Genomic DNA, 27,862 nt, shown 5'->3' with positions numbered 1-27,862 from the left:
AGCCCAACTAATCCCTGATAATTGCTGCATTGTATAATTCAGACACTAGCCAGGGACCCATTTCCTTCCTTACACTATAGCCCATGACTCACTGGCTGCACTACACTTGTTTCTACATCCTGCGGTGAACCAGAAACACAACTGCCTTCCGACACCCTGTTTGTGTACATCTTGAACCAATGCTTTAAATGTAAATACAGAATTGCTGGTACTCTCTACTCGGAGTACCTATTTGTCGTGATAAGTGCAGGTACGCTCCAATTAAATATATTGCAGCAGAGCTCATACATGAAGGTACTCTCCCTATCAAATTAAAGCAGTGCAGGTACTCAGTACCAGACAATACCTTTCCATGTAAGGCACTGTGGATCTGTGTGCAGTCTGTGCATATCTGCATTTGAGCAATCAACTGGCTCTGTAGCATCCTCGGCAGCACCCAATGTGCATCGGGGGGGGGGGGGGGGGGGAGTAGATGGTAAATTCGCTCGGCTGCCTCATATGTGTCCTCTGGCCACACTATAGCACTCACCTGGCTGTGGAACACCCTGTCTGTATTTGAAGTTGCTGGTGATTTTTGACACAAGTATCTCTGGAGCACAATGAGTATGCGAGTGTAGCTGTTTGGTATGTGGGCGCACTAGGGCCATGGGGCATTCCATGTTTATTCGGAGGCAGCTGGGGTTCTTGGAGTGTTTGTTCACAAAAGTGGCCTGGGAGCAACCTCTGTGGTTGTGGGTGGTGCTGAGCACACAGCTGGCTCCCTAACCCACCCACTGGAGGGTGTATTTGGAGGTCTCTGTGAGTAAACAGGGCCACTGGAATTATGTGGCAGGGGAGGGATAAATTATGTGGGAAGAAAAAGCTAATTTTGCGGTGTAACGCAACACATTTTGTAACAGCATTACTTGATTATTTTGTCATTTTTACACTTGTTAACACTATTTGGGGCATTGGTTGCACATGATTAGTACCAGTTAAATATCCAAATAGAGCAATAAGCAACAGAAAGGTGACCAGTCAACTTTTATAAACGGCCTTCCACTGCATGACAACACATGTTGCTGTGTTTTTAGTAACTTTTGAACCGTTTGAGCAAGAAACATTTTTTGGTTAAAATCTGCAGATTATGCAGCAGATGACGGATTGTGCGGCACATTCATAATAATGCAAAAAAAAAAATGCTTTAGTCGCCGAACTGCATTATTACAGTGGCCCTTTGTATACTTGTGCATAAAATAGGCTTGCCTTGCCCTGTACGCACTGCAGGGGCTGGTGATTTCCATGTATTCCCATACAGTAACCTGGCCGAAGAGCACCTGTATCTAGAGAGAAGCTGATGGTTTGTGAGTGTACCCAGGCACAAACACCGAGCCACTGCCTGTTTCCACACCAGGGTGCACGATCTGTTGATGTGTGCCTCAGCAGACAACTGACTCCGTAGCAGCATTTCAGGGTCTGAGGATTGGGTGGTCTCCAAGTGCATCTGGTCAAGTGATGTACATGAGATGTAACTGCTAAATAGTGTGGGGGGGGTCTCAATGAGACATTGTTTGAGATAGATTTATTGTGTCTAGACACCTACTTGTTACTAGTGCTTTAAATGGACATATTAAAGTGTAGGTACTCACTATTTAGAGGACTGGCTTGCTCCTTGGAAGTGCTGGCACTCTCCCAATAAAATGTAGCAGTGCCGAGAAGTGCAGTACTTTTCATTTCGAATTAAAGAAGTGCAGAAGCACTGGCTCATTCAAAGCACTGCTTTTTACTAAGCATGTGGAGTCAGGCGTGCAGTCCGAGGGAGCTGTGCATGTTTGTGCTGCGCGGCAGCCGTGTTCTGCAGGCAGCCTCGTTATAGGGCCGCCAGCTGCGCATGCGCAGCTTCCTCATTCTGCGGCCGTCTTTGCTAAACTTTGCGCACTCTTGGGAGAGGGTCGGAGGAGAGAGGAACGGAACCCTGCAGAGCGGGAGCAGGAGGAAGGCTGCCCCCTTACAACTCCTATTCTCAGAAGCATCCAATGCAGGCTCAGGACCAGGGCGCAGCATTCGCTCAGACAGAGAGGGTCCCCACAGCGCTTGTCACATCCATCCGAGACCGGTTCTCTCAGACCTGCTCGGCTGGCAGCAGAACAACCGCAAGGACTGGGGAAGCGGACTTCTCGGCGTCGTAAAATGGACGGAAAGAGGTTGAACTCCCGTGTGCAGCCTACCAGAGCTGGAGCAGATAGGCACCTCTAACACGCGGAGGGGTTACACCACGCCTAGCCGTCCCGGGGCTCTGTACCACCTCCCCCCACCCCAGCTGGGTGTTCTGGAACCCAGCAGCACAATTCGCCCTCCCTCCCTGGATATATATTTTTTCTGTGACACTGGTGAATCTTTGGCTTGCAGACTCTTGCAGTGAGTGACACACAGGCTTCACTCCCTCACGGACTCTTCTCTCTGTAGGCGGCCGCCCCCGGGGAGGAGGACTGCGTGGGGGGCAGGAGTGGTTTAGCAGAGGAGGGCAGTCCTGCGGGTAGGAGTGCAAAAGCAGGATCTCCGGCAGGACTCGACGTCTCTGTGCGCTGGAGCTCAGGGGTAACACTTGAGGGAGTACGGATAAAGGCACCCACTGGACCCCACATCAGAGAACCCTCCGGGTGGACCTGCAGCAGGCACGCTTACGGAAGGCACCGAACGGAATCCTGTGACACGAGGGGCAGGCACACTGAAGGAGCCAGAACAACGCACGGCTCCACAGAGAAGCAGGCACGTCGAGGGACCTTGCCAAATGAGGAGCAGGCACACTGAAGGAGCCAGGAGCACAACGCGCCACTGCACAGAGAGGGTAGCACAGAGCGAGCAGGCACGTGTGGGGAGCCTGCCGCACGAGTAGCCTGCACTACTGGGGACCCTGCCTCACCAGGAGGAGGTACGTCTGGGGACCGTGCTGCACGAGGAGCAGGCACACAAGCAGCCAGCAGCACAAAGCACCACTCCACAGAGCGAGGAGGCACGTCTGGGGGAACCTGCCTCACGAGGAGAGGCACGTCTGGAAAACGCTGCCGCACAAGGAGCAGGCACAGTGGGGCTCTGCCGCATGGGGAGCAGGCACACTGAAGCAGCCAGCAGCACAAACACCACCCACAGAGCGAGCAGGCGCGTCTGGGGGACACTACCGCACGAGGAGCAAGCTAGTGGAAAGCATCCGTCCGGAGGTCTTGCAGCACGTGGAGAGACCTTGCACTGCCTGGAATAGGTACCTCTAGGGAACCGGAGGTATTGAAAGCAAACACACCGAGGGAACTTAAAGCACAGAGAGAAGACACTCCTCGGAAAACCACAACACAGAACTTCACACAGACCCCTGGAGAGAACCTGTAGCACACAGCCCCATTGCGAGAACCACATACTAACGCGCGAGGGCATCTGCATGAACCGTGGCCTCTCTCTAGGGTCCTGCATCCTTAAGGTTCTCGCGCTGTGGTCCTCAGGGAAGCCGGAAGCGCATCAGCTACCAAGGGCCTGCAGCAGAGGGCACAGCTCCCTCGGGTTCTCTTGGTCCTCACACACCGCTGAGGCCTTCAGCTCCACCAAAGACCATCTTCAGCTCGGAGGTCGAGAGACCGTCGAGCACATGCACTGTACTCTAATCTGAGAATCTGTTACAGAGGGCACCTAGACACCCCACCAAAGAAAATCAGCGGCCCCCACACTAGTAAGGAGTCACCCCTCCACAGCGGCACAGAGAGAGCCCCGTCCAAGGGAAGCAGCCAGGGAGGCCCCCGCCCCCTGCACAGCCCGGCCCAGGCTGCCTCACACCACAGCAGGAACCAATTTAGAGAACGCAGGGTCTGCAGCGCGAGGCCATTCGAGTGTTCTGGTTTTAAGCAGCCCACCGGCACCCTTCTCTGGACGGATTTACCATTTCAGTTCCAATTTGGGATTATTCTTGGCTGCTGTCGCGGGGTGAATTCTAAAAAGGTATGTTCACGTCACTAGCCCTTTTGCAGCATTCATTGGCCGCCTGTTAATTACTCCGGTTCATAGATGTCTACTCTACAATGTATTTTAATGTAACACATTTGCCGCCAGTAGTGTGCACTTCTTCGGGTGTCTGCGCATGAAAGCAGTTAACTGTGCAGGTTTTTGCTAGCAGCTTTCCTCCAGTCTCCACGCCATGCGTGACACCACGCATGGCGTGGAGACTGTAGCATTCTTGAAGCTTAGGCCCAACAAACAGCAGGTAAAGTGTGGTTGGCAAAAACCAGGGATTCGAGGGGTCGCGACAGAGGTACAGGGCCACCTGACAGGTCATGTTGCAATTCTCAGATTGCCAAACAGGGACACTTATTCTCTTAAAATATTCTTCCCTCCAATATTCTGACAAAGTGAGCCTGACTCTGGACACGTTTCTTTACTGGCAGGAAACGTTGTGCGCCAATGGGGCGCGGGGTGGAAGTTAGGCCGTGGCGCACCTCGGCACTTTTCTGGTGCAAGCGAGCCGAGGCTTTCACCTCCGGGGCCAGTCACACAGACCAAGTTGTGAAATGTTCAAGTTTATCGTTATGGCCTGTGCCTTTAAGGGAGGAGGCGTGGGGGTGAGGCGAGAACCTGAGGCAGGAAACTTATTACAACCTTTCCAAGCTGGCCCTGGTCTGGTATGGTCTGCGTGGCTGTCAGCGACCAGTGGGTCGTGCAGCCGGCCTCTTACTGTCACTAATGCGTCACAGGGCGCCTTCCGTGCAGGAGAAAGGCGTCAGGGCGCTCGATGGGTTCAACTTTGTATTCAGCGCTTTCTAAAGTTTCCAGTAAATGAGAAGGTGAAGATTAACGTCAAAGATGCCTGTTAAGAAACCTACAAGACTGAGAAACTCGTGCGAAATTTCCGATTGAACCCCCCCCCCCCCCCAAAAAAAAAACATTACATAGGTGGATTAAAAGGTACGCTGTATAGAAATGCTACCTGGTAAAACACACGTGTGCACGTCTCTAAATACCCGACTTCTGTCTCGAACAGCACACTGGCTGTCCTTCAAGGGGCCAACTATTTAAATAAAAAAAGGTGAATAATCCAATGCCCGATCACTCATCACAAGTCATCGCAAAAACTAAAGATTCCCGAACCCCCTTGCAATTTGTCAGACAGGGAATTGACGCCACCACCCCGGCACGGTTTAATTGGGGCTGACTGGACGTGACTGGATGCACTTGAAGCGCTCGCGCCAGCAGCGCGTTTCACCCACGCATCGCACGGGAATCCGTTTTCAACACTCGGGTGACTAATTGCTGACAAGGTGCTTATCCCCTGCGATAAAGAGGTCAGATCTGGGGGCAGCTGTTCCGAGTCAGACTGGGAGGGGATCTAATGTTTGACTGTGCAGCCCCCTGGGGGCTACATACCCAAACTCAAGTGCCCCAGGCTTCAGGGGTTTGTGGGAAAAGGCCACTCCGTCTCAGAGTGGGTACTGCAACTGAGTCACTTTGGGCAATGCCCAACATAACACGGCGAGTTGACGCTCTCCGCGGGCACCTGTAAAAGTCACGACTAGGCCAAGTCAGCCTTTCGTCATTACGAGGTCGGACAATTGAGCGCCGTTCAGCAGGATAAAAGTACCGTCTGTCGTTTACAGCGCTAACAAACTGCAGGCGTGCGGTATTAACTTTTGAAAATATAAAATATAATCAGTGGTAGTCCATGCAGAATCATTGGAGACACCGCAGTAAAAAAAAAACAAAAAAACCTGGAGCCGATAGAGGTGTCAGACGGTTCTAAGGGGTGGAATTCCTCAGCCCCGACAGAAGTCTGGAAGTGGTGCAACGTAAGCCCCGCCCCCTCCTTTGGTGTCTGCCTTTATCAGTGGTGCTTGGGCGTGACAACATCTCGCAGTGCAGGTTGCCCCCTTCTGGCCGCAGATATATTTACACACTTAGTTTTTAGTGACTGGTAGTTATAGTTGTGCAAGAAATGGTGTGGCTATGGTTTATTTTCTGTAAACCGGATAATGGAAATATTTTACCCATGGCAAGAGATGTCGCTTTGAGGCACTAGAACAGAAAAAATGTGTCAGCTCGCTTCTCTGCCTGGTTGAGCTGTACACCTAGACAGTGACAGAAGGTGGCGACCATCCGGAAAGACACAATCAGATAATCGGTGGCAGAAATTGCAGGCAAGTGGTGAAAGCGAACAAGCCCAAACCCTTCACATCTTTCGTGAAGAATTGCATCTAACATTTTAGTATTTCGTACATATCCAGTTAACTGGTCCAGATTTAAACTGCGTATTCCGCTAATGGTGTGGGGTCTAAAGAGACGCTAGATAAGCTACAGCAGAATTTTGTGAGTGTGTGTGTGTATATATGTGTGTATATATATATATATATATATATATATATATATATATATATATATATAATTTCTATCTATCTCGAACAAAACTATCCTGCTCCAGCAAGGAAGAAGGCACGTACTCGAGGTAAGTTGGAATAGGGCTTTTTTATTTCCTTAGGTCTCCCACGACCCCCGCAAACAAGGAGACACGTTTCGGCTGCGCAGCAGCCTTTATCAATCTACTTGGCGCCATAAACAATCAAGTATATATAGCCCTTCCCCCTCTAAGGCACAAATAGACATAGAAGAAAGACTGTGCAGTTGTAACCAGATGCTGATGCAGTCATATTGCTGTGCTTAACCAATTTCACGATTTAAAAAAATCAAAAACATAGCTGGTAAAACTTGCAATCACATAATATATAAAAAGTGCACAGTGCGACAAAATGAAATGAGACAAACATATTCCGGCATAGTGCACAGTGAACCTGCATTTACCAGAGATTAAATATGATCAGCCTACTAGTATATGCACAGAAAAAATATCTCATCAGCCTTAGTTGGGAGCATGCCATAATGACAAGATGAGGTGCATTAATATATATTTAAAATATGGCGCCATTGCTCTCTGAAAATGCAGCCCATCTAAACATAAATCAAAAGATAAAGCTACACTGAATAAAGTAAAATGAATTAAAATCGTCCTGCATAAGTCATTCAAAGCTATTTGCAAAAGCTATTGGCAGAGACCACATTATCCCATGTGTATAATATATCTTTATTTATACACGAAGCACAGCCCTGCTGAGAGGGTGGGGTCACCCCTAGGTCCCGCTGTGAGTTGGATCCTCCCGAAGTCCCACTCTTGACATGAAGCAACCCCTTGGCCCGACAAGTGTATGGTCCCTTCACACCTGGTTCACTGCTGGAGAATGCCCCTCCCTCCACTGTCATATGGATGTTTACCCTTGTCCTCCCTGTGAGATGGGGCCTTCCTTGGCCGCGCTCTGAGCTGGGGCCTTCCTTGGCCGCGCTCTGAGCTGGGGCCTTCCTTGGCTGCGCTCTGAGCTGGGGCCTTCTCCTCTCTGAGATGGGGCCTTCCTTGGCCCTGCTCAGAGGTGGACCCGCTCTGAGATGGGGACTTCCTTGGTACACAGTGGAATGGAACTTCTTTTGGGATGGGTCTGTCTGTGATCCTACACAAAAACTGGTAAAATCTGTGCAGCTTTCTGGAATGGGTCCACCTCGGCCCAACTCCATAATAGAGCCCCATTTGACAGCGCCTGGAAAGTTTCTTCTCCTAGTTGAACTCAAGAATCTCTGCTTTGAGATCATTCCCTGGCCTCAAAAGGAACTCCATCCCTGCTGTTGAGGACCAAACGTGTGGCCAAGGGGAGCCTGCCTTGGCATGGATATCAAAGAGACCCAGTGTGTGCAACCTACACTTGGGGCTCAGCTCTAGCGGCCTTGCCCTCAGATGCGCCATCCCTCAGTGCTCTGCAACAACATCGGCCTCCTTAGATGCCTACTCTGAAATGGGTACCTGTCTGAGCACTCCTCTGAGATAGATCTCCAAGGATCTGTTGTGAAATACCACCCATGCCCCATGTCAGATGGATCTCCAAGGCTCTGTTCTGATATGCCAACCCCCACCATACACACCACCTTACTCTCCAATCCGTCTTCAGTGGAATTATTCCATGGTAGTCCCCAAGGTTAATGCTATGTGATGGGTCATCCAAGTGCCCCATCAAAAAGAGGCCCTTAGGACTGTAGAGAGACCACAAGGGCCCTTATACTGAGGTGGGCTCTTGTAGCACCATACCTTTGATGGGACATCCAGAAGCAATTCTGAGGCGTGCTCCACAAAGGTAGAGCTGTGATATCCGCTTCCCTCAGGTCCCTATTTTAAGGTGGGCCCCTAAATTCTTGGTTTGAAGTACGCCCTCCTGGTCCTATTTTGAGATTGTTCCCCAAAGCCCTCTTCTGAGATGCTTCTCTTTCCCCAGACAAAGCTTTGAGATGGGACCTCCTAAATGCCCCAGCAGAACGGGTTCTCGTTGTGCCCCTGCACTGTTTTGTGGGGCTGCAAGGCCCCTAACACAGATATGTCCTTTAAGCATCCTGCCTTTAATGCTTTGAGAGGGGCCAGTATTGGTGCAGTTGTGCGATCCCCTCCCATCAAGGCGCTACTTAAAGATGATCCCAGTGACCATGCTCAGTGATGGCCTTCCCCGGTGCCCTGAGTCTGCTCTAAGAAGGGTTCCCAGGACCTTACCTTGAGGTGGATGCCCCCAGCATGATCTGAAATGGACCACAATTGTTGCCAGGAGAAAGGACCTTGCTCTGAGGTCATTCTCACTAAAGTCCACCTTAAAGACGTTCTACTCTGAGAGGGGTCCCTACCAGTTCCTACTGAGAAGCCGGCCCCCCCAAAGCTTTAATCCTCATGTTTGTCTCAAGAGACCTGCTGGTCTTCCCTCTTCTGAATCTCCCCCCACCCCCCATTCCCCCAGTGCATTGGACTACGCTAATATGAGGGTCTCTACTGGTACCAGTGTTAAGATGGATGCTGTCAAGAGGTCTACTCTGAGGGATGGTACCTCTGTGCCTGCTTAGATGCTGGTCCTCAAGGACCTTACTCTGAGGTTAACCCTCCGGGACCTGTATGGATGTGGCGCTGCTCGGCCCTCTCACCCACACCCCCAGGTGCCATGCTCCAAGATGTACCTTCATGGGGTCCAGACCCAGCTTTAAGATGGGTTCTCCCAAGTGCTCTAATCTGAGAACCCTCCTTCCTCCCTGACCCCCCTTCGACACTGTCCCCCAGGGACCAAACCCTGAAATAGAGCCCCCCCCCCCACGTTGTTTTCATGGATGGTCGTTCTCCTGTGATAAATGTCCAGCTCATTCCTGTCTCGAGGCGGAGCCTGGGCCGACCGCTTTGCTAATATATATATATTTTTAATGGTGACACCTAATCTCTGGATAGTCCCTAGGGCGGGACTAAAGCTAAACCGACAGAAATGTTCATTTCAGACCTTTCTGGAACTGCGGCAAACAACAAATCAATCAATCTGGTATTTGTAAAGTGCGAACTAATCACCCCTAAGGGTCTCAAGGCGCTGGGGGCCAATGGAGAGATTAAGTGAGCTATTGCCCAGAGTCACATGATGCTGAGGTGCCACTGGCGCTGGGAATCGAACTGTGAGCCCCGAGCTCTGGAGGCAGCCTTCCTGGCCGGGCCGCTGCGCCATATATCTGTAACTATATATCTGTATCTCTCATGTAACAAGTACACATTTCGGAGGAGCTGAATACTCATTTTCATTTTTCTGCCCCTTCCTCAGCTGGTTATTTTTGAGAGGAGAGAACGTTCACGCATTATAATATTAATGCCAAGACAGCCTCCCATCGAATTAAACAACGAGTGTTCAGAAATGCAGAGATCTGTTAAACGTCGAGGGCCTGGCTGTCCCCTGCGCCCCACATATTTCGGATTAGCTCATTTGTGCTGCACTGACGCTGCGCTGCCAACTTGTGAAACAAGAAGTAGAGCAGGGGCACCTCTTGTGACGTTTGTCTTATGCCAGCCCTAGTGAGATCGGCCCCGTGAAGCTGCTTGTGGGCAGACGCTGTGAAGTGTGATTAGCAACGTAGATCCTATGATTTTTATCTATATATATATATATATATATATATATATATATATATATATATATATGTTACGTGTCTCCTTTCGGTTGCTTCAGAGAGCTGACGTATTGGGTCATTTTTTATCTCCTGTACGACAAAAAAACAGTGGCATTAAAATACTGAATTTTCTGCCTTATAATTGGAGAGGGAAATAAACTTGTATTTTATAAACTTAATAAAAATGTATTGCCTGAAATCAATGATTTTCTGGTATTTACAATTTGGACAGTTCAATTACTTCAGCATTTGGTGAAAAGGAGCCCACGAGTTGCATGTGTCCTGCCCAAAAATAGACATTTCAGCTCTGAGAAGTGGTTGATTTAGACCTACTGGTAGCATCTGGTCCTAATTGGACCTTTGAACTTGTGGTAAATTTAAGTTTTAATCCATTATTGAGCAAGAGGGTGTGAAAAGGTACCAAAGAAGCCAACAGACTAAATAGTTTGTAGTGATCTTCGGCTATGTCAAAGTATCGTTTGTAGCACACATATATGTTTATTCTGTGTGGGACCATATTATGTAAGTTTTATAAAGCGCTATATACTCTTCGGGTTACTAGGTGCTAGGATTAGAAGGGTGCCTGGAAGAAGCACGAACGTTTCAAAAGAAAGCGGATTTGGCTTTAAAAAAAGGTTTTAAGTGTTTTCCTCTCTGAATTGTGGGAATAAAGAAAGCTTTACCAAGCTATTCGAGATTATTATATTGTTTATAACTGTAATCCCACCCCTGCACAAAAGTTGTGTAAAGACTTATTTTTGTAATGTGTTGTGGTAACTGGTCAAACGTGAAGCGCTACTATGTCAATTGAGTGAGGTCAGCGCTATGCAAATATTAATAACAGTAAAGCGGATAAGGTTATAAGTAATACAATAATGTTTCCATGGTCTAGCAGCTTCTCATTCACCTTCAAATCTCTGCGTAATTGACCTTCAAATCTCTGCGTATATGCGTGCGTGTAGGCACGCGTGTGTATGTCTGTGCGGGCTCACAGTTTGTTTGTATTGGTTTTATTTTATGTATTTTCCTGTGTTCTCGCGTTTTGCTGAATATTCACGTTTCTCAATGCATACCATAGATTCTCTTGCACTAACATCTGATACTCGCTGTCGGAAGCCTCTTTGTGTCAGCTAGGGTATAGCTCCCATCCGTCTCACCCATGTCCATAGGATCCTACCAATGGCCTCTCCCTGTGGCCTTCCTTGCCAACGCGGCTCTCTACACCCCGACCCTCCGCACGGGCGCAGCTGCCAGACCAGTTCGTGCTTTCAACATTTGCGGCCGCAAAATCAACACTTTTGACTTCTGAGCACCCGTAAACCCCGCGAGGCGGCGCCCTTAGATAAACCGAAGACAACGTGGGCTTCCCGCCCTTTGAAGGGGCTCTTTTCATGTGGGAAATGTGATTTACGGCGTGTGAATATTACAGGAAACAGACTGAGTATACCTATCCCATGCAGGTTGCCTTCATCCTCGGCCCTCTGACATGGAAACTGTGCCCCGAGAGGGGCAGGTCATCGCCTCGGAGCCCTGTCAGGGCACGCCACGCAGGGCGGCCTCAGCCCAGGTGTTCTCCGGGCACCGAGCGTGTGCCCTGATGGGGGCTGTCAGACTGCCCTCTGACACCGAAAGCGAGTCTGGGATGGGCAGGCCATCTCGGGGCATTTCACGAGGATTGCCTCGGGGTATGAGGCGCAGGCTCACTTCAGCCCTCTTCTTCTCCGGCCATGGAGCAGGGCAGTCATTATACAGGAGCCCTCTCGGGGTATCTAACACAGCCTCGGCCCACCGCCCTCTGACACCGAAAGTGTACCCTGAGGTGGGCACAGCTCGTAACACCGTAGTCAGGCTCTGGGTTTGACATGCAGGCTGCCCTGACACGGACAGTGTGGCTTGTACCAGGCAGGCCGTCCCATCCGAGGCTTCTCAGGGGATTTCACCGGCCTCAGCCCAGGTGTTCTCCGGGCACTGAGGGTGTACCCTGATAAGGGCAGCCGTGAACACCGGAGCCAGGCTCAGGGTAACGCGTGCAGGCTGCCCTCTGTCACCGAAATGGTGCCCGGAAATGGGCAGTCAGCCCAGGTTTCCTCCGAGTACCGAGGGTGTATCCTGATGGGGCCAGTCCTTAACACCTGAGACAGGTTCGGGCCGGGGTACCCCCTGCAGGCGGGCCTCCCGCAGCCCAGGCGCGTGTGCGCCCTAGGGAGTGTACTGCGTCGTACCGAAGCTAGGCTCGGTGTGATCATGCAGGCCACCCAGTTTGACATGCAGGCAGACCGTACGCAGCCCTGACGAGTTACACCCTGAGGACGGTACTCCCTACCGAAGCAAGGGTTGGCGTTTTCAAGCAGGTTGACCCCCAGTCCTGGATTTATGAATAAGGAACCCAGAGGGAAACACTGAGGGTGTAAGCTGAGCGGCACAAAACGTCCCATGTGTTCCTGGCTCGATACAGTCCATGCAGGCCTGCCCCAACCCGGATCTTCTGCGACATGGAGGGGTTAGCCGGAAGGGGGCAAAATGTCACAAGGGAGCCCGGCTCAGAGTATGTTATGCAGGACGACTTTAACGCAGTTGTTAAAAACATAGGGTGCAACAATGTGCTTCTAAGAATTATGGGGGGTCCGAGCAAAAATTATATTGGGAGCCCATGGTCTGAACAATTTCAAATGTCTTTTACCCATTATCTGGTAATTGAAGCCCCGTTGTGCCATATACTATTGCATTAGTTGTGACATTGAGCAATAGAAAGAAAAAAATCTCTCCTGGGGAGGGGTGGGGGGGCTGGCCAGCTGCCCACGTTGCTCATGCATTAAAGCGTCTCTGGGGTGTGCCCTGAGGCGGGGAATGCTTCACTAAGGAGCCAGGTTCCGATTATCCCATGAAGTCCGGCTTCCACCCACATTTTCTCAAAATGGCGGGTGTGCAGTGTCACGAGGGAGTCCGGTTTAGGTTATTCCATGCAGGCTGGCTTCCTCTATTCTTCTTCAGACACCAGGCTGTACCCTAAGAATGGTATACCCCCCCCCCCCCCCCCCCCCAAGGGAGCCATGCTGTCTAAGTTCCGCACAGGTTGGCCCCGGTCTTTGCTGTAAACTGAAGAGGGCAAGCGAGCCAGTGACACCGGTGCCAGCTCGCTGTACCCCACGCACTGACCACAGCCCGGGTACTATGCAGACACCGAGGGGGGGGGGGTACCCTACGGATGGCAGCGCCCCCTAAGGCATGCTGCTTACATGCCAGGCAGGCTGTCCTCGGGCCAGGTCTTTGCTGTAAACTGAAGAGGGCAAGCGAGCCAGTGACACCGGTGCCAGCTCGCTGTACCCCACGCACGCTGGCCTCCGCCTGGGTACTCTGCAGACACCGTGGGGGCTAACCTACGGATGGTAGCGCCCCTAAGGCATGCTGTTTACATGCCACGCAGACTGTCCTCGGCCCAGGTCCTTGCTGTAAACTGAAGAGGGCAAGCGATCCAGTGACGCCCGAGCCAGCTCACTGTACCCCACGCACTGACCTCAGCCCGGGTACTCTGCGGACACCAAGGGGGTGTCATTAGAGACTGCCTTCATTCGGTAGCTGGCCTCAGTGGGTTACATACTGGCTAGCCTCAGCCATGATCTAAGGCAAACACCGGGTGTCCCCCGAGGCTAGCACTGTTCACAAGCACAAAAATGAGCCTTTCAGAATTGTGGTGGTCAGACGAACCCGATGCACCCCAGTTAGGAATCCGTACGGTTGTATTTCATTCATTCCTAGTGTCATTCATTCCACTCTACATTCAGGAGAGTTGTTAAAGGACAGATAGCTCATTACATCAAGAAGGAATACTTTGCCCTTCCATGGAGTAAATGTCCGGGGTATTAGATCATTTTGCAGCTCTTGGAAGCACACTTTATAGCGCTTGGAAGGACACAAAGGCCAACACCACACACAGGAAGATCTTGGGAATTTTGTGAGGCCCTGGGCCAAACTTATGTTGGTGTCCCCTGTTCGGGACAGCTTTGAATTTGTGATCCCATTTCAGCCCTTTCCTGTCCTCTTTGGCCTGGTCACTGCCAGTGCAGAGAGACACACTGGTCCGAATTCTAGATGGGTTTACATCTAATATTGAGGGATGAGGATGTGTTTTCAGTACTGTAACAGAACAGCAGCTCACTAATATCATTGCGAAATTATCTCTGTGACACTCTCCCATTTTTCAGTTATGAGGTCCTGTTTCGATTTCACAGAAAATATGTTTAGGTATATTGCATGAAACAAACACATTTCTCTGCAAAATGTCTGTAATAGACTCTCACACATCACCATCATTACAAATAAATTAAAGAAAAACGGTATTTATAACAATATGTTTAAGAATTATTCAAGTTCATCGTGCCAAGACGTTCTGTAGAACAGAGCTAGCTCTATTGGGGCCCCCAGGAGAGGCTGGGGCCCGGGGCCAGTGCCCACTTTGCCCTTGCCGTTAAACGTCTCTGACAGCACAACAGCCTGGATAGAAAACGGCGTTTTTAAAGCGAGCTGGAGACGTTGACTGTGGAGGGACCGAGAGGGGTACATTATGGAAGATGCTGTCAGTCAGGGAGGCTGCGTTCCCCTGCTGGTCTGCTTGCAACGGAGCCCTAAATGAAGGGTGACAAGTAGTCTACGTAATGCCCATGGGTTCGAAAAAGGGGACCCTTGGGGGCCGTGGGGTTTGATGTATAGACTGAGATAGGCATACACAAGAGAGATTGCCCAATAGAAGTTGTGGTGAATGTTCCAGCTCAGAGCTGAATGTCCTTGTAATCCAGAGTGAGTGAACTGTCTGAAGGGACTGGTCGTGTGGGAAGATATGGGGATCTTCAGCTCTAACAGCATGGGGGGCCGAAGTGACGTACTTGGGGGTCCAGAGGGCAATGGCCTACGCAGGCAATGAGCCTTGTGATCCAGGTGGGTGTGGTTGAGGGTCTGAGGAGACCAGTGCTGGTAGGCTGTGGGTGCCAGGTGACAAGTCCTGTTAGACTGTGGGGTACGAGACGACTGTGACTTGTACTGGTAGGCAGTTGGGTTTGAGATGACTAGTCCTTGTAGGCTGTGGGGTTTGAGATGACTAGTCCTTGTAGGCTGTGGGGAACAAGGTGGCTAGCCCTGGCAGGCTGTGGGGTTTGAGATGACCAGTCGTTATAGGTTGTGGGGGACAAGGTGGCTAGCCCTGGTGGCTATGAGTATGCCATGACTAGTCCTTATAGGCTGTGGGATGTGAGAGAACTACTCGTGCTAGACTGGGTGCAAGTTGATTAATCCTGGTATGCTACGCAGTTTGAGGTAACTAGTCCTGGTAGACAGTGTGGTTTGAGATAATTAGTCCTGGTGAGCTGTGGCATACAATTTGGCTACTCCTGGTAGGCTGTATTAGGTGACTGGTCACTGTGAGGTGTGAGATAGCTACTCCTGCTAGACTATGGGTACAAAATGACTAATCCTGGTATGCTGTGCGGTATGAGATGACTAGTCCTGGTAGTCACTAGGGTTTGTGGTAGCTAGTCCTCGTAGGCTCTGGGTGCAGGGTAACTAGTCCTGGTAGGTGTGGGTATGAGATATGTAATCCTGGTAGATCGTGAGTGAGAAGTGTCTTACCCAGTAAGCCTGGGAGTCTGAGGGGCCAGGAGGTGGATGGATTGGTGGCAAGGGTGGTCTGTGAGGGCTAAGGTAACTGCTCCTGAGATGCATGAGAGCTGCAGGAAGATCTGTGGCTGCTCTTGTGGTCGAAGGAGGCAGTGCGCATCACATGACTCCTCTTGAGGTCCGCTTGGGTACCTGGAAGGAGGCAGTGCATATCATGTGACCCCTCTTGTGGTCTGACGGGATACTGTGAGCTTTGGGGTGAATGCTGTTGTAGTCTGCGGGCTTTGCAAGGTTTGAGAAGATTGTCCTTCTGTCCTAGCAGGGCTGTGGGTCTGACGTGGCTTTTCATGTGGTCCAGTACCACAGTAACTGCTTTTTGTGGTTAAAGGAGGGCTGCTGGCCACAGGTAAGTAACCACTCTTGATGCAGTGAGAATGTGAGGGGACTGCCTCTGGCCTTTGAGTGAGATTGTGGAGAATGCGTGACCGTTCTTGAAGCGAATAAGGCTGTGGGCCTGGGACAACGCCTCTTGTGGTTCCCAGGCTGTGGGGGTTTCAGGTGGCTGCCTTTGTGGTGCAGAGGTCCTTGGAGCTCGCGTGTGACTGCGCTTGATACCCAGAGCGGTCTAGGGGCAGATGTAACTGTTCTTGCAATTGAAGGGAAGCTGCTTGGCCTGGGGTAACTACCCTTGTGGTTCATGCGGCCTCTGGTGACTCAAGCAAGTGCTGAGATAAGTGCTTCTGTGGGCCAGAGGTCTGTGGAGTGTGAGATGACACATCTTTAGGTAGGCTCTCTTTGGTTTGGCCATGATAGGCCTAGAATCTGTTTTTCTTCTTGATTGGGTTCGTTAACACAACACTGTGAAAGATTAAATGTTGGAGCTGGGCAGGATTAGGTTATTGTGTTCCAGCACTCCATCGCCCCCCCCCCCCCCCCCAATCCCCCTAATACTTCACCCAAATAGACATGGTCCTTGGGATGTACCATGCACTGGGGCTGAGGGGTGGTTGTTTTCTCACCTGTCCTTTCTCTGAGCCTAGAGCTGGTAACCTCTTGCATGCAGTGCTCCAGGTTGTGGTGGTTGATCATAACAGCTCTATGGAGATGTTAGCAGTTGTGATTTTACAAAGGTGACCAGATGGCTCCATATCACTGAAACACCACTTTCTATTCTTGGACTTTGCTTTTACGTATCCGTGCATTCTGGGAGCTGTAGTCTTTGTTAATTATCATTGAGAAAACTGAACCAGATGATAACAGTCGTATATAAAAGCAAAATACAGGGAAAGAAAGTGGTGTCATAGTGACACAGGGCCACCTGGTCAGCCTAGATTTGACACTAGTCTCTGCTACTGGAGGAAGGCTCTGTAGCCCCACGAGAATGGTGTGAGATCGAGGGTTATAACGGTTGCTGTCTGTGTGCTTGGGCATTGAGGATATGTGAGCAGCGACTGCCTAAATTGTATTTTATGGACCCAGAACCACAAATCTCTATCAAACCTACCTGTGTACTTCCTCAAAACGTTAAAACTAAGAAAATGCACAGGGTAGGTAGGAATGAGCTTCAAGTCCTCTGCAGATCAGACCACTCAAGTCTTCTGCCATTTTCTATAAGTGAAAAAAATATGGGGCTTAACAATATAAGGCACTTATGTTTCTTTTGTGGCCTAGAGGTCTCCACTGAGGATCACAGGTCTCCAGTGTCTGACTGTGGTGTAAGTAATGACTAGATAGGCTCACTCAGCTAGTAAGGCAATGATGCTAAACTAATGGTTGCATCTCCAGGAGGGGGGGTCGCCCACTGACGTCAGTGCTTTGGAGTTTGGGAACAGAGTTCTCCATGTCCCCAGGCCCATGGGTGAGCAGTAAATCAATGGAGGGCTCGTCTTCGGGTTGTAGTACTAGTAGTTCTGATTTTATAATGAAATTAATAGAACTACAAGTCGTAGAAATCAAAGAGAAATCCTTAACGTTGTGAAATTCCCAGTTATGGGGCTGGGAGGCTTGAGACGTCCTGGAACAACTGGGGAAACTGCTATGATCCCATTGTCGGAGGAGGGTGGTTTGGTGCATGCCCTACTAACATCTCTTAACCCATATTTCTGATCTATGGACACTGCATAGGAGTGAACATGATCTGTTTCTGCAGCCCGGGTTACAGGGAGGAGGGGGTTCACAGGTTAAGTCCCTGAACAGAAACCGGGGGCGTGTCTATATCTAGCCAGGTGGCATTGTAGGTCATTAGCGTCGGTGGCCCTCTAGGGGCAGGGAGGGGCATTGCCACGCCTTGTGACATGCTTGGAAACCGACTCCCATGGAGCTAGTGTTTGCCCACATAACGGCCTTTCTGTGGGAGCACGTGTCTGGTACAGGAAGCGCATATTAGAGCGAAATCGAGTCACGTGACTCTGAGAGGCCAATAGAGCTTCAGCTGTCTGTCACGCCGGGTTCTCGGCCTTGCAAAAGTACCTGGGGTTCGCATTTCCTTTTAGAACAGTCACCGGTGTTTGCTTGCAGTTCATCCAATCCCCGGAGTGGGATTAAGTTTGAGCAGATTTAGCCAGATGCATTAATGCCATCCGTAGGCACTTGCATCGACCGTTCTTTCTGGCACGTTGTGTTATGTGGCAGCAGCTTTTAGCCACTAAATACCCCGTCAGACTTGACGCACTCCGCATATCTTGCCTTTTTGGGGGAATGCACTATCTATCCTAGGGTTTATAGAACCATATGCATCTCACATGAAACTGCAAATTCCACAATGCAATAGGAGATTCAGAAAGGGCCAATGTGCCACACTTGCTAATGGGCCGCGTGTCATCTCTGTGGGATGATGGCATTGAGCTGCTCTCTTGAGGGGGGGCTGAGGGGTGGAACAGTGCCAGGCGGGCTCCTCCATCAATGCGTTTGCCATCTCTCACCACGGACTTTTCTCGCGGTGTGATCGGATTGGTTGAGTGTGAAGTGTGCCTGCGAGGATTAGTAGGCCGGGGCCCTGTGCAGAGGAGCCGGGGATCAGGTAACGACACATGGAGAGGGAGCTCTGTGGGAACCGGGACAGTGTAACCGTGCACTGAAGGATCAGGGATGCACTGTGCCAGGGCTGGTAATCGGAAGTGCCCCCCTCAATAATTGACGCGTCCCCCCCCTTCCAGCAGAGTGGATTGAGGGTCTGAGGAGAGACGACTGACAGGGGCTCAGAGCGGGAGGCACCGGGTTGAAAACCTGACATCCGAGAGGGGGTCTGGAGGGAAGTGTTCGAAGAGAGGCGTCAGCAGGTGGCGCTGTTCAAGGCTCGATGCCTAAGGCTGACATTTTGTGACGCTGCAAAAAATGTCCATATGTAAAGCGCTCTGTCGCCCCCTTAGGTGTGTATGCCTGTAGATGCGCGTCCCTTAGAAAAGGGAGTTTGTTTGTTTTGGGTGGGGGCCTGGGTCTGACAGACTGTTTGTTGCAAGCAGCCCTCCGATGCATTGCTCGCTTCGTGCAGACTTCGCCATCGTGAGATTGCGATGCCTTCCGCTCTCTGACACCGACTGCTCTCTCCGTTTTCTGACACTGCGACTGCCCCCTCCGTTCTCGACCTCCAATTTCTCCCACCGGCCCATAACCGCCGACTTCCCACCCCAGGCCCCTCCCTCGTCCTCGGTTTTTTAGCACTCGGGGTCGGACTGGGACAAAGAATAGGCCCGGGCGGCGCGCGCCGCACCCAAATAAAAGTGGCCCACGTTAGGGAGCCAGATAGCTACAAACTCGTTCCACGTTTGCATACAGGTCGGTTTTGAGTGTGTACACGTCGTGTAGGTGTTTTGCAAGGCATGGTGGAACTGCATGCATGTGTGCTTGCTACAGGCGCTGCTAGGGTTAATATAAGGGAAAACAGAAGTAAAATTGGCTCACCAGACCATAAAACAGACCCACAAACCTCACAAATCCGACCCACGCCCTGATCTATCAGGCCAACCCATCGGGCACTGCCTAATGGCCCTGGTACCACTTGCCGTCCACCTTCTACCACACACCCCTCGCCTTCCACTGTCTAAGACAGGCGCCCCGTCCTCCTCGATGTTCCAGAAACCCCTCCCCAACCTTCCAACACTGCGCCCCCCTACTCTCTACAACAGACCCCTCGCCCCCCACTTCCTACCACTCTCACCCCGTCTAATGACTTTAGCAGTTGCCTTAATTGCCAAACGCGGCGACCACTCTTGACATTTGCTGTGAACATTTGGTCCGAGCAATCCAAAAAAGAGGCAGTGGGCTCCCTCGAGGGAGGGGTCCGGCGCTCCTTTTCATAAGTTGTGTTCTTCCAACTCTTAAATCTTCAAGGGGAGTTTTAACTTTACGGGGCCCATTCAGCCAAATGCCTATGAATATTTGCGAGATTTTACCACATTCGTCAGGGGGTGGAGAGGGGCATCATTTGCATTACGTCACTGGGCGGTCTCTAAACGAACGGGCTGCTTGTTACGTCACGTCAGTTGTAGTCACTGTCGTACCCGGAGGGGCTGTTTTCAGAGGTTTGTGGCTCCGTTGCACCTATTCCATCATCACCAACCCAGGACTAAAAATCCCAAAATGCAACAAAAAAAAAAATGCACGCGGTTCCATTACCTTCCCAGGCGTGCCACTGCGGAACTTTAGTGATATGGAGAGAGCGTTCTTCTGCCTGTGTGTGTTCGTGAAAAGAGGTGTGGGCGGGTGCGGGGGCTGCCCTGTGACCCCGAAGTGTCGTGGACGATGAGGTAGAGAGGGGTCAGGACGGGCTCTCAACGCGGCTGCCTACTGGGGAGGTGACCGCGGGAATGGTTTGGGTTTCTTTAAAGACCGGATTTTTTGTATTATTCAGATAAATCTTCCCCAAGAGGATCCTTCCAGGCGTCTAGTGGTTACAAATATTATTTTAATATTAGTGTGGCGCACGTGACCGGCTGCTGCGCCTGGGTGGAATAAAAAAAAAAGCAGAGCGCATTTACAGGGGAGTCCCGAAAGCGTGCAATAGCCAGTATTTATTTAGCAGTTCGGCGCCCTCTGTGCGCGTGACATCACACGGAGCTCTGGCCGAACGTGTCAGAAAGGGACGTTGTACTGATGAAGGGGATTTTAAAAGACCCATTCAGCAAGAATTAATTGTGCCCTTCTCCATGTGTGCAGCCGGTGTTATTGTTTTATTGGAAAAGAAAAAAAACTTTATTGGAAAGCGATCCCTCTATAAAACCCCACTCCCTTCCCCCATACCCTGCAAAAATACTTCAACATTTTTTAAGCAAACCTATTAACATCCTACCTTTCCTCACTCAAAACTGTTTCTTTGTGAGCCATGTCAATGTCGCGAGAGTTGTGCATGGGTGCATTATGCATTTAGCGGGTTGAAGTAGCCGGCGGGTCACACGCAGCGCTTTGTAAACGTTAAAAATGTATGTATTGGTCACACTAACTGTTTTCCTTGGGGCACTGTTGGTTTGTAGTCACGAAAACCCACTGACCAACGACTAGCACGTTGCTTTTGTTGCAATGAGTGGTAATGAGTTAGATGTGCAGTTGTGTCGCACGCACATTCTCGTGCACATGGCGCTATAAACCCGAGCGCTATCGCATTGGGCATGGTCAGCCGAAGCGAAGCGGGTAACCCTTCAGCTGCCTGGGAAACGTGTTTCGTGTTAGCAGGAGGAGGCGGATTCTCGCAGGGAAGAGCCGGCCAGAGGTGGTTGCTCTGAGCGGGGGAGGGCAGGGGCAGACTTCAAGGGAGACGGCTCTTGGAGCAGACACTGAGCGCCTCGTGTTGTTTCAGGATCCCGCCGCCGCCAGCCCCGGGATGGCCTCCAGGTACCTGACGCTCACCGTCGCGCTGCTCGCCTTCTTCCTGCAGGTGGACATCGAAGCCAGCTCCTGGTGGTAAGCACCAACTTTCATTTCTTTTTCAGACTGTAAAGGTCGCGGCTGTGCACGGTGTATATGTATTGTCTGTGTGTGCAGTTGTCATTGGCGAGTTTTATAAAGCGCCACGTGTTATCTTATAGATGCTTCAGCGCCTCGTACGTCTATATGTAGTTAACAAATGTATTTTATAAACTCTAAGGGATTTATTATCTGAAGAAAAATTATGCTTTTTTTCTCACAAATGTTAGAACAAAAGTGTTTAGGACTTTTCGAACGAATGCCCATTTACACGCACATTACCTAAAAAGGAACCTTTACATGTATTGTTATTGACGTTTGGATTTGCAACATTTTATCTCATAGGATTTGTTAAAGAAACAAACGGTCTTTGCCAGTTCTGTGCTGTCTGATTTTCTTTTCATTTATTTCATTATTTTGTAAGATTAATTTATCTGTGAACTGGCTGGAAAATGCCAGGTTTACATTATGTTAAATTTAACGAAGCATAAAATACCTATTTGAATGTTTGGGTTTTAGCCCAATATGTTTTGACCAAAGCATTCCTTCATTGATTCTCTAAATACATACGAGTTTTGGGGAATTTTGGCTCGTATTCTTAAATTCGTATTTTTTCATATCCAGCGACAGGTCAGCCGCTACAATTCTTAAATTGTAAAATGTTTAGAACAATAATTCACCCTAGTTATGAGAATCAAACCTTTTTAATTTACGCTAATATTTTAAATTTTCACAGTGCTCTAACAATTTTGTGAACCTCATTCGTTTCACCTTTTGATATAGATAATGAATTGGAATCGAAAATGTTTCATTTATTGCACGAGCTTGACTTTCTCTCTGCCCCGTAATACCTTTTTTTGAAAGTTTTGTGAATTGTGCACCCTTAGTGCATGCACCCTGAACCCTCGGGACTCCACCGCTCAAGTGGGGCATTGGTAGCTTTATCGATGCACCATTCAGTTAAAAATTATTTTCGATTTCTACAAGAAAAAAATATATTTTTCAACTTTGTGATTGTTGTGGACTCAACAGACCTCTCTGGAAGGTGTCTCTAACATTTAAATACTCTAGTAGACCTGTTTAGCATTTTTTTTTTCTCAAATCTCTAAAACATGTTGCTTTTTCTGTTCTCGAGTAGTGTTTACAATAAGCTTCCCTTCAGCACATATAGCAGCGTGATTGCAGTGCTGTGGCGAATGTGCCCTTGCAGCAGAGTGCATCTGAAAGCAATGGGACAGCAGGGAGCTTTTAATGTAATACTGGTGCGATTATCACGTATGACAGATCTGAATAGAACGTAATACGACTTGAAGTGGAATGTTAGAGTAGTGCAATTGTAAGTTGAGACTAGTGTGATTTTAAACTACTGGTGTATCTTTACGTTAATGTCAATGTGCTAGTAATGCACTAGTAGTGTGAATGTAAGGTGATACTATTGAGAATATAAGTTAGTACACGTTTGATTGTAAGCGAATACTAGTGAAATCGTATCGTAGTAATGCGATGCATGTAATGCATTGCTAGGGAGATTGTAATACAGGAGTGTGAATTTAAAGTGCTTCTAGATCTTTATAAAGATATTACTAGCGTGCATGAAATGTGATACAGTATGCTTGTGCGAGTTACACAATAAAGTCGAATGTAATGCAGTATTCGGGTGGCTGTGATGTAGTTCTTGTGTAATAGTGACCTGCACTAGTGTGAATGTAACGCCGTGTATTTGTGCTCCAGGTCTCTAGCCATGAACCCGGTGCAGATTCCAGAGGCCTACATTGTAGGGGCGCAGCCCCTTTGCAGTCAGCTGGCAGGCCTCTCCCCAGGGCAGAAGAAGCTGTGCCAGCTGTACCAGGACCACATGCAGTACATTGGGGAAGGGGCAAAGACTGGCATCAAGGAGTGCCAGTTCCAGTTCAGGCACAGAAGATGGAACTGCAGCACCGTGGACAACATCTCTGTGTTTGGCAGAGTCATGCAGATAGGTAAGAGCCCAGGCACCGCATCTTTCCAAGTGTCCCAGTTAGGTGACCTACCCAGCCGGACTTTGGGCAGGCTCTCCCTCGTCTCTCCATCCTATTTCCCTCCTACCCCTTTACCCTACCCCCCGCCCCCCTCCCTTCTAAGCTCCTTTTATCTTGTCTTTACGCTCTTGAAATGTTTTTCTGGTAACTGATGTAACTGGTAACTGATGTCATTTTGTAACTTTGTGGAACCTTCTGTAAAGCGCTCTGGTACCTCCGGGTCTAGCCAGCTCTATATAAAACTCAAATTAAATAAATACATTTAAAAAAAAAAAAAAGTGTTCAGATGCACCATGGTACATCTGGGCCCATCATGTTCTGTTCACATCTATTCTTTCCAGTCCATTTATACTGCCTGCCCCTCCCCTCAACCTGTTGGAAATGTTACCCCCCCCCTCCATTGTTTCTCCATCTAACTGTATTGCTTCCCATCTAACTATGCAGCCCCTCAATCTAGCTGTGTCGCTCTCCCTCTTAGAAGCATATAATGAATATTTGCAAAGGTAAAAAAAAATCCGATAAAATCCATACTGCTACTCGTGATAAAGGATAGAGTAAGCGATGTTCCCACCTATGGAATATTTGTGCAAAAGAAAGTAGAAAGCAGATTGTGAAAAGTTTGCAAAGTGATACATCAATTGCTTCTAAATAGTTTAACTTTTATAACAGTTTTTTTTCTTATAAAGAAACTTAACATAAAAAACGAATCAGTAAAAATACATACTGGTTTACGTATAACATTAAAATGACGTAGCAAACCATTTTTCAAACTTTCATTTCTTGAGTTCTAGAAAATGTACTTCAGAACAATTTGTCCTCTTTTCACATCTGAAATGTGGAGAAATACGCCGTCTCCACCCAGATGTAAAACAGTCCATTTTATTTGCTCCTTTTAGAGCTTATTTTAAGATAGGGTAGGCTAAATTCCAGGAGGAGCAGCCTGTTGCTGACTCTTTAATATAAAGATATAGCAGCAATGTTTAAAAACTATTGTGCCTCACTTTTCTTTGTACCTATTGAACATGCTACAGACAGAAACCCCACTATTTCTCCCTCTTTAATTCACAACATTTGTTTAAAACTACCCATTGTTTCCACCAATCTATTTGCCCTCTCCAACAAACCTCTGTCTGCAAGTATCTTGTCTGTGATCCTATCAGATTTGGAACTGCACCTTCAGTCGGGGCTATAATTGAGCTTTATGTGGGATGCAAAAAGTGTAGTCTCTACAAGGGGCGTGTCCTATATAATTATGGGCGTGGCTCAACCCATTAAATATTTGTGCTCCCTATAGTGTGCCAACCAACCGGTATTGTGGTGCTAGATTAAGTAACATATGTGAAATACAGACTAAATCACTGAAATGGAATACTTTAATGTTTTTCCCTTTGATTGTTCAATAATCGATTAGTGTTCTTTTCAAGTAAGGTTAAGGACATGAGTATAGGATCCCATAGAGTCTGTTTCAATTTCCGTTTTAATTGCTAACATGTCTGAGACCCAGAGGAACCCGTCCCACTTAAAGCCCTGCCTTTAATGATGCATAAAAGCTGGTAATTCCCACAAGTGTAGGCTTTAAATTTGCATCATTTAAAGTGACATAAAATGTTCCACTAGTCTATGAAATGCGACTTATTGGTGTCCAGTCGTTTGATAAGTGTCAAACATCGCCTAAGATGGCTGCACCGAACCCCCTTCATTAAAAATATCAACCATCGGTCAACTTAACGGTTCTCATGTCAAGACATAACACAATTGAAATGTTTTCCCTTGTACTTGAAACATACCAGTCGTTGTCGGTGCTTGATTTTTCCCCCAGCTGGTTTAAAACAATAATTTAATATTTGTTCTTGAATTAGTAAATACAAAATAACAATTGCCAAATAAGTTTTCTGGAGGCAAGATAGTAATCAAAAGATGATTCTAATTTATAAAAACAAAACGAAGAAATGTTAGGGGATCGGTGCAAAGTGTCGATCATGGCAGGAAGAAATATTATGCAAGATCCTGTCTCCCTTTTACTTTGAATCCGAGAAGAAACATTCTAGTAGAATTCACCAGGCCTAGGTTAATTATATTTGACGGCTTAAAGATCCTCGCTGGATTTGTACAGAACCCTCTCCTCACGCTTGGTTTGAGCACATCTAGTTTGCACCTCAAAGTGAAAGTAAGTTATTGAAAGTGTCCCAGCCAATCCATAGTTTGATGTAACATTGAAAGATTGGTTTATGACATTTGGTGATGGAAACCTATGGCCATTTACTTTAAAATGTAGAATAAGGTTGCACCTTTTTACTTTGTAAACTGGGAACTGTACGTATATATTTTGCTTTAGGTGTGCTAAGTGGAGAATTGGATTTTAATTGTTCACTTTTTGATACATCTTTACAAAGGAGCATAGTTTGCTGTGCAGTTGAACAGGAATACAACTTGTTTTACGTATTTGTGGACTTTGTTTTATTTTGGGTGTGATGGGAGACTACCTGTATATGTTCTCTCGAGTAACACGTTAGTTTGCATAACATGCATGTGGTTCTGCCTTTTATCCCAATGTTAGTGATGTAGATCGCATTAGGAATATCCATAGAAGGGAAGATCAAAACATGTAGCAGTCGATCCTACAATATGTTAGCTGTGTAGCGGGATTCCCTACATGTACCAGCTGCCTTCTTGTGTAGGAAGGTGCTCCGCACTGTGGGGCTGTGCACCAGGAGGGCAGGTCATGTGTGTGTAATTTGTATACCATGATATTGTATCGCATCTAGTTGTGAGGCAGGGCATCTTATTTGCTACCTTGTTGTGAACTTGGATACCCTAATGTTTGTCTAGTAGAGCCTCTGAATGTTTCATCCTGTGTCCATTGTATGGTGGAACATACCCAGGCATGGGGAAACCCAACCTCAGTGCAGTGTTCAAGATGTACAACATTGCGCCTTGATGTTTTCTGGGCTAGCCTATATTGTGTCTAGTTATGTACCAGCATCTCCTATTGTGTCACTAGTTGTGTGCCAGGATCTTGTGTGGTGCATGACTGTGCCACAATGTATTTTGACCTATGTCTGGCAGGGGTACAAGAAATGCCTTCACACATCTTCCCAACTGGGCCTTCTTTTCTTATTTGTTTCAGGATAAAGTAAAACACCTCTTCTTCCTACAAGCCCAGCGAGCAGCCGGCCTTGGGTTATTGGGCAGCTGCTCTTGATCTATAGGACCAGAGGATGGATGGTGCATTCTAATTGGCCATATAGCCTGTGTAAATGATCAGCTCACATGAGCTCTGAAATTCGCCGGCCAATGATCCTTGAGATTAACTACCAAAAACATTGAGCGGGCGGTGAAAGTAGATGGTCTGTCCCAGTGCAGGGCCTGTCTGTGGCAGGGGCCCACGAGGTCCGGTTTCAGGGCACTTGGGAGAAAAGTTTGAGATGTAATTACATGGTATGGGAATTGGCAGTGTGCTTGTTGCAGCTTTGTGGGTCAGAGGGTGGAGCTCGGAACTGGAGCTAAATACAGAGATGTCCTGCCATCTTTATGAGTCATGGGTGGACTGCATTTGCCACACTATCCACTTGGTGAAATGTGACTTTGTAGGGCTAGCATTTATCTGAGGAAAAATGGATGTTTCCCTGAAAGCAAACCGTTCTGTATTTCATTTATTTAGGAATATGTAACATTTGAACCCAAAGCACCTGGCATAGGACAGCAACATAACATTTCTAATAAACCATTGAGAAATAGAACTATTAGGAACAGAAGTATTCCAGCGTTTTGATGCCAGGAGTCTAATGGAACGTATATGGAGGTGCCAGTGCTTAATATGTAATAAAATAAGTGCCCAACACACTCCTACACATGTGACGATTTGCACAATTTCAGGCCACCCACAGCTATACAAATTGCCTGGACACACTGGAGTTATTTTTTAAATGTGTATTTAATTCTTAAACTAATGAGGTCTTCTAGGAAATAGAGCCACTATGTGGTGGACTGCCATAAATAAGTGCTGGTGTTAAAGAATTAAGTGCCGATCCTGAGCACTGGTAAACACTGGCACAAATTAAGCACTGGAAGGTACCGAGATGGCAGTGACTGTATTGAAGATGCAAGTGCTTAATGGAAACTTGCCAAGAGCCTGATTTGAAATTAATAATTAGTCCGATAAGGCGATTTAAAGGTCTTACTAAAAAATTAAACTGATTCACTTTTCAGAATTTGAGAAGTGGATAATCGGTGCACACTCCTAGTCTAAGAATTTTTTGTGATCATGGAAGTGGGAAGTCTGTAATTGCTATGCACCCATGATTACTAGATTCCCAGTTTTCTTCCCCATTCTTGTG

At 48.3% G+C, this 27,862-nt stretch overlaps 1 protein-coding gene across 4 annotated transcripts in view; it reads left to right on the top strand.

Annotated features, from left to right (window-relative positions):
* The window catches only part of WNT5A (Wnt family member 5A), a 72,592-nt gene that overhangs the window by 25,759 nt on the left and 18,971 nt on the right, over positions 1 to 27,862 (top strand). The window contains exons 1-3 of one of the 4 annotated variants that reach the window (XM_085624641.1): positions 1,905 to 3,963; positions 21,401 to 21,504; positions 23,239 to 23,486. In XM_085624641.1, coding sequence (XP_085480767.1) covers positions 21,425 to 21,504; positions 23,239 to 23,486 — 328 coding nt within the window. In that variant the 5' untranslated portion in view covers positions 1,905 to 3,963; positions 21,401 to 21,424. Of the gene's footprint in view, positions 1 to 1,904; positions 3,964 to 18,374; positions 18,629 to 19,995; positions 20,130 to 21,400; positions 21,505 to 23,238; positions 23,487 to 27,862 lie in introns of those variants that run through there. The other 3 variants (XM_085624643.1, XM_085624642.1, XM_085624644.1) reach the window with 3 other exon arrangements.

Source organism: Triturus cristatus, chromosome 9 (assembly GCF_964204655.1).
Source record: "Triturus cristatus chromosome 9, aTriCri1.1, whole genome shotgun sequence".
Taxonomy (NCBI): Eukaryota; Metazoa; Chordata; class Amphibia; order Caudata; family Salamandridae; genus Triturus; species Triturus cristatus.
The sequence above is the reverse complement of the archived record's forward strand: the minus strand, read 5'-3'. Positions and strand labels throughout refer to the sequence as shown.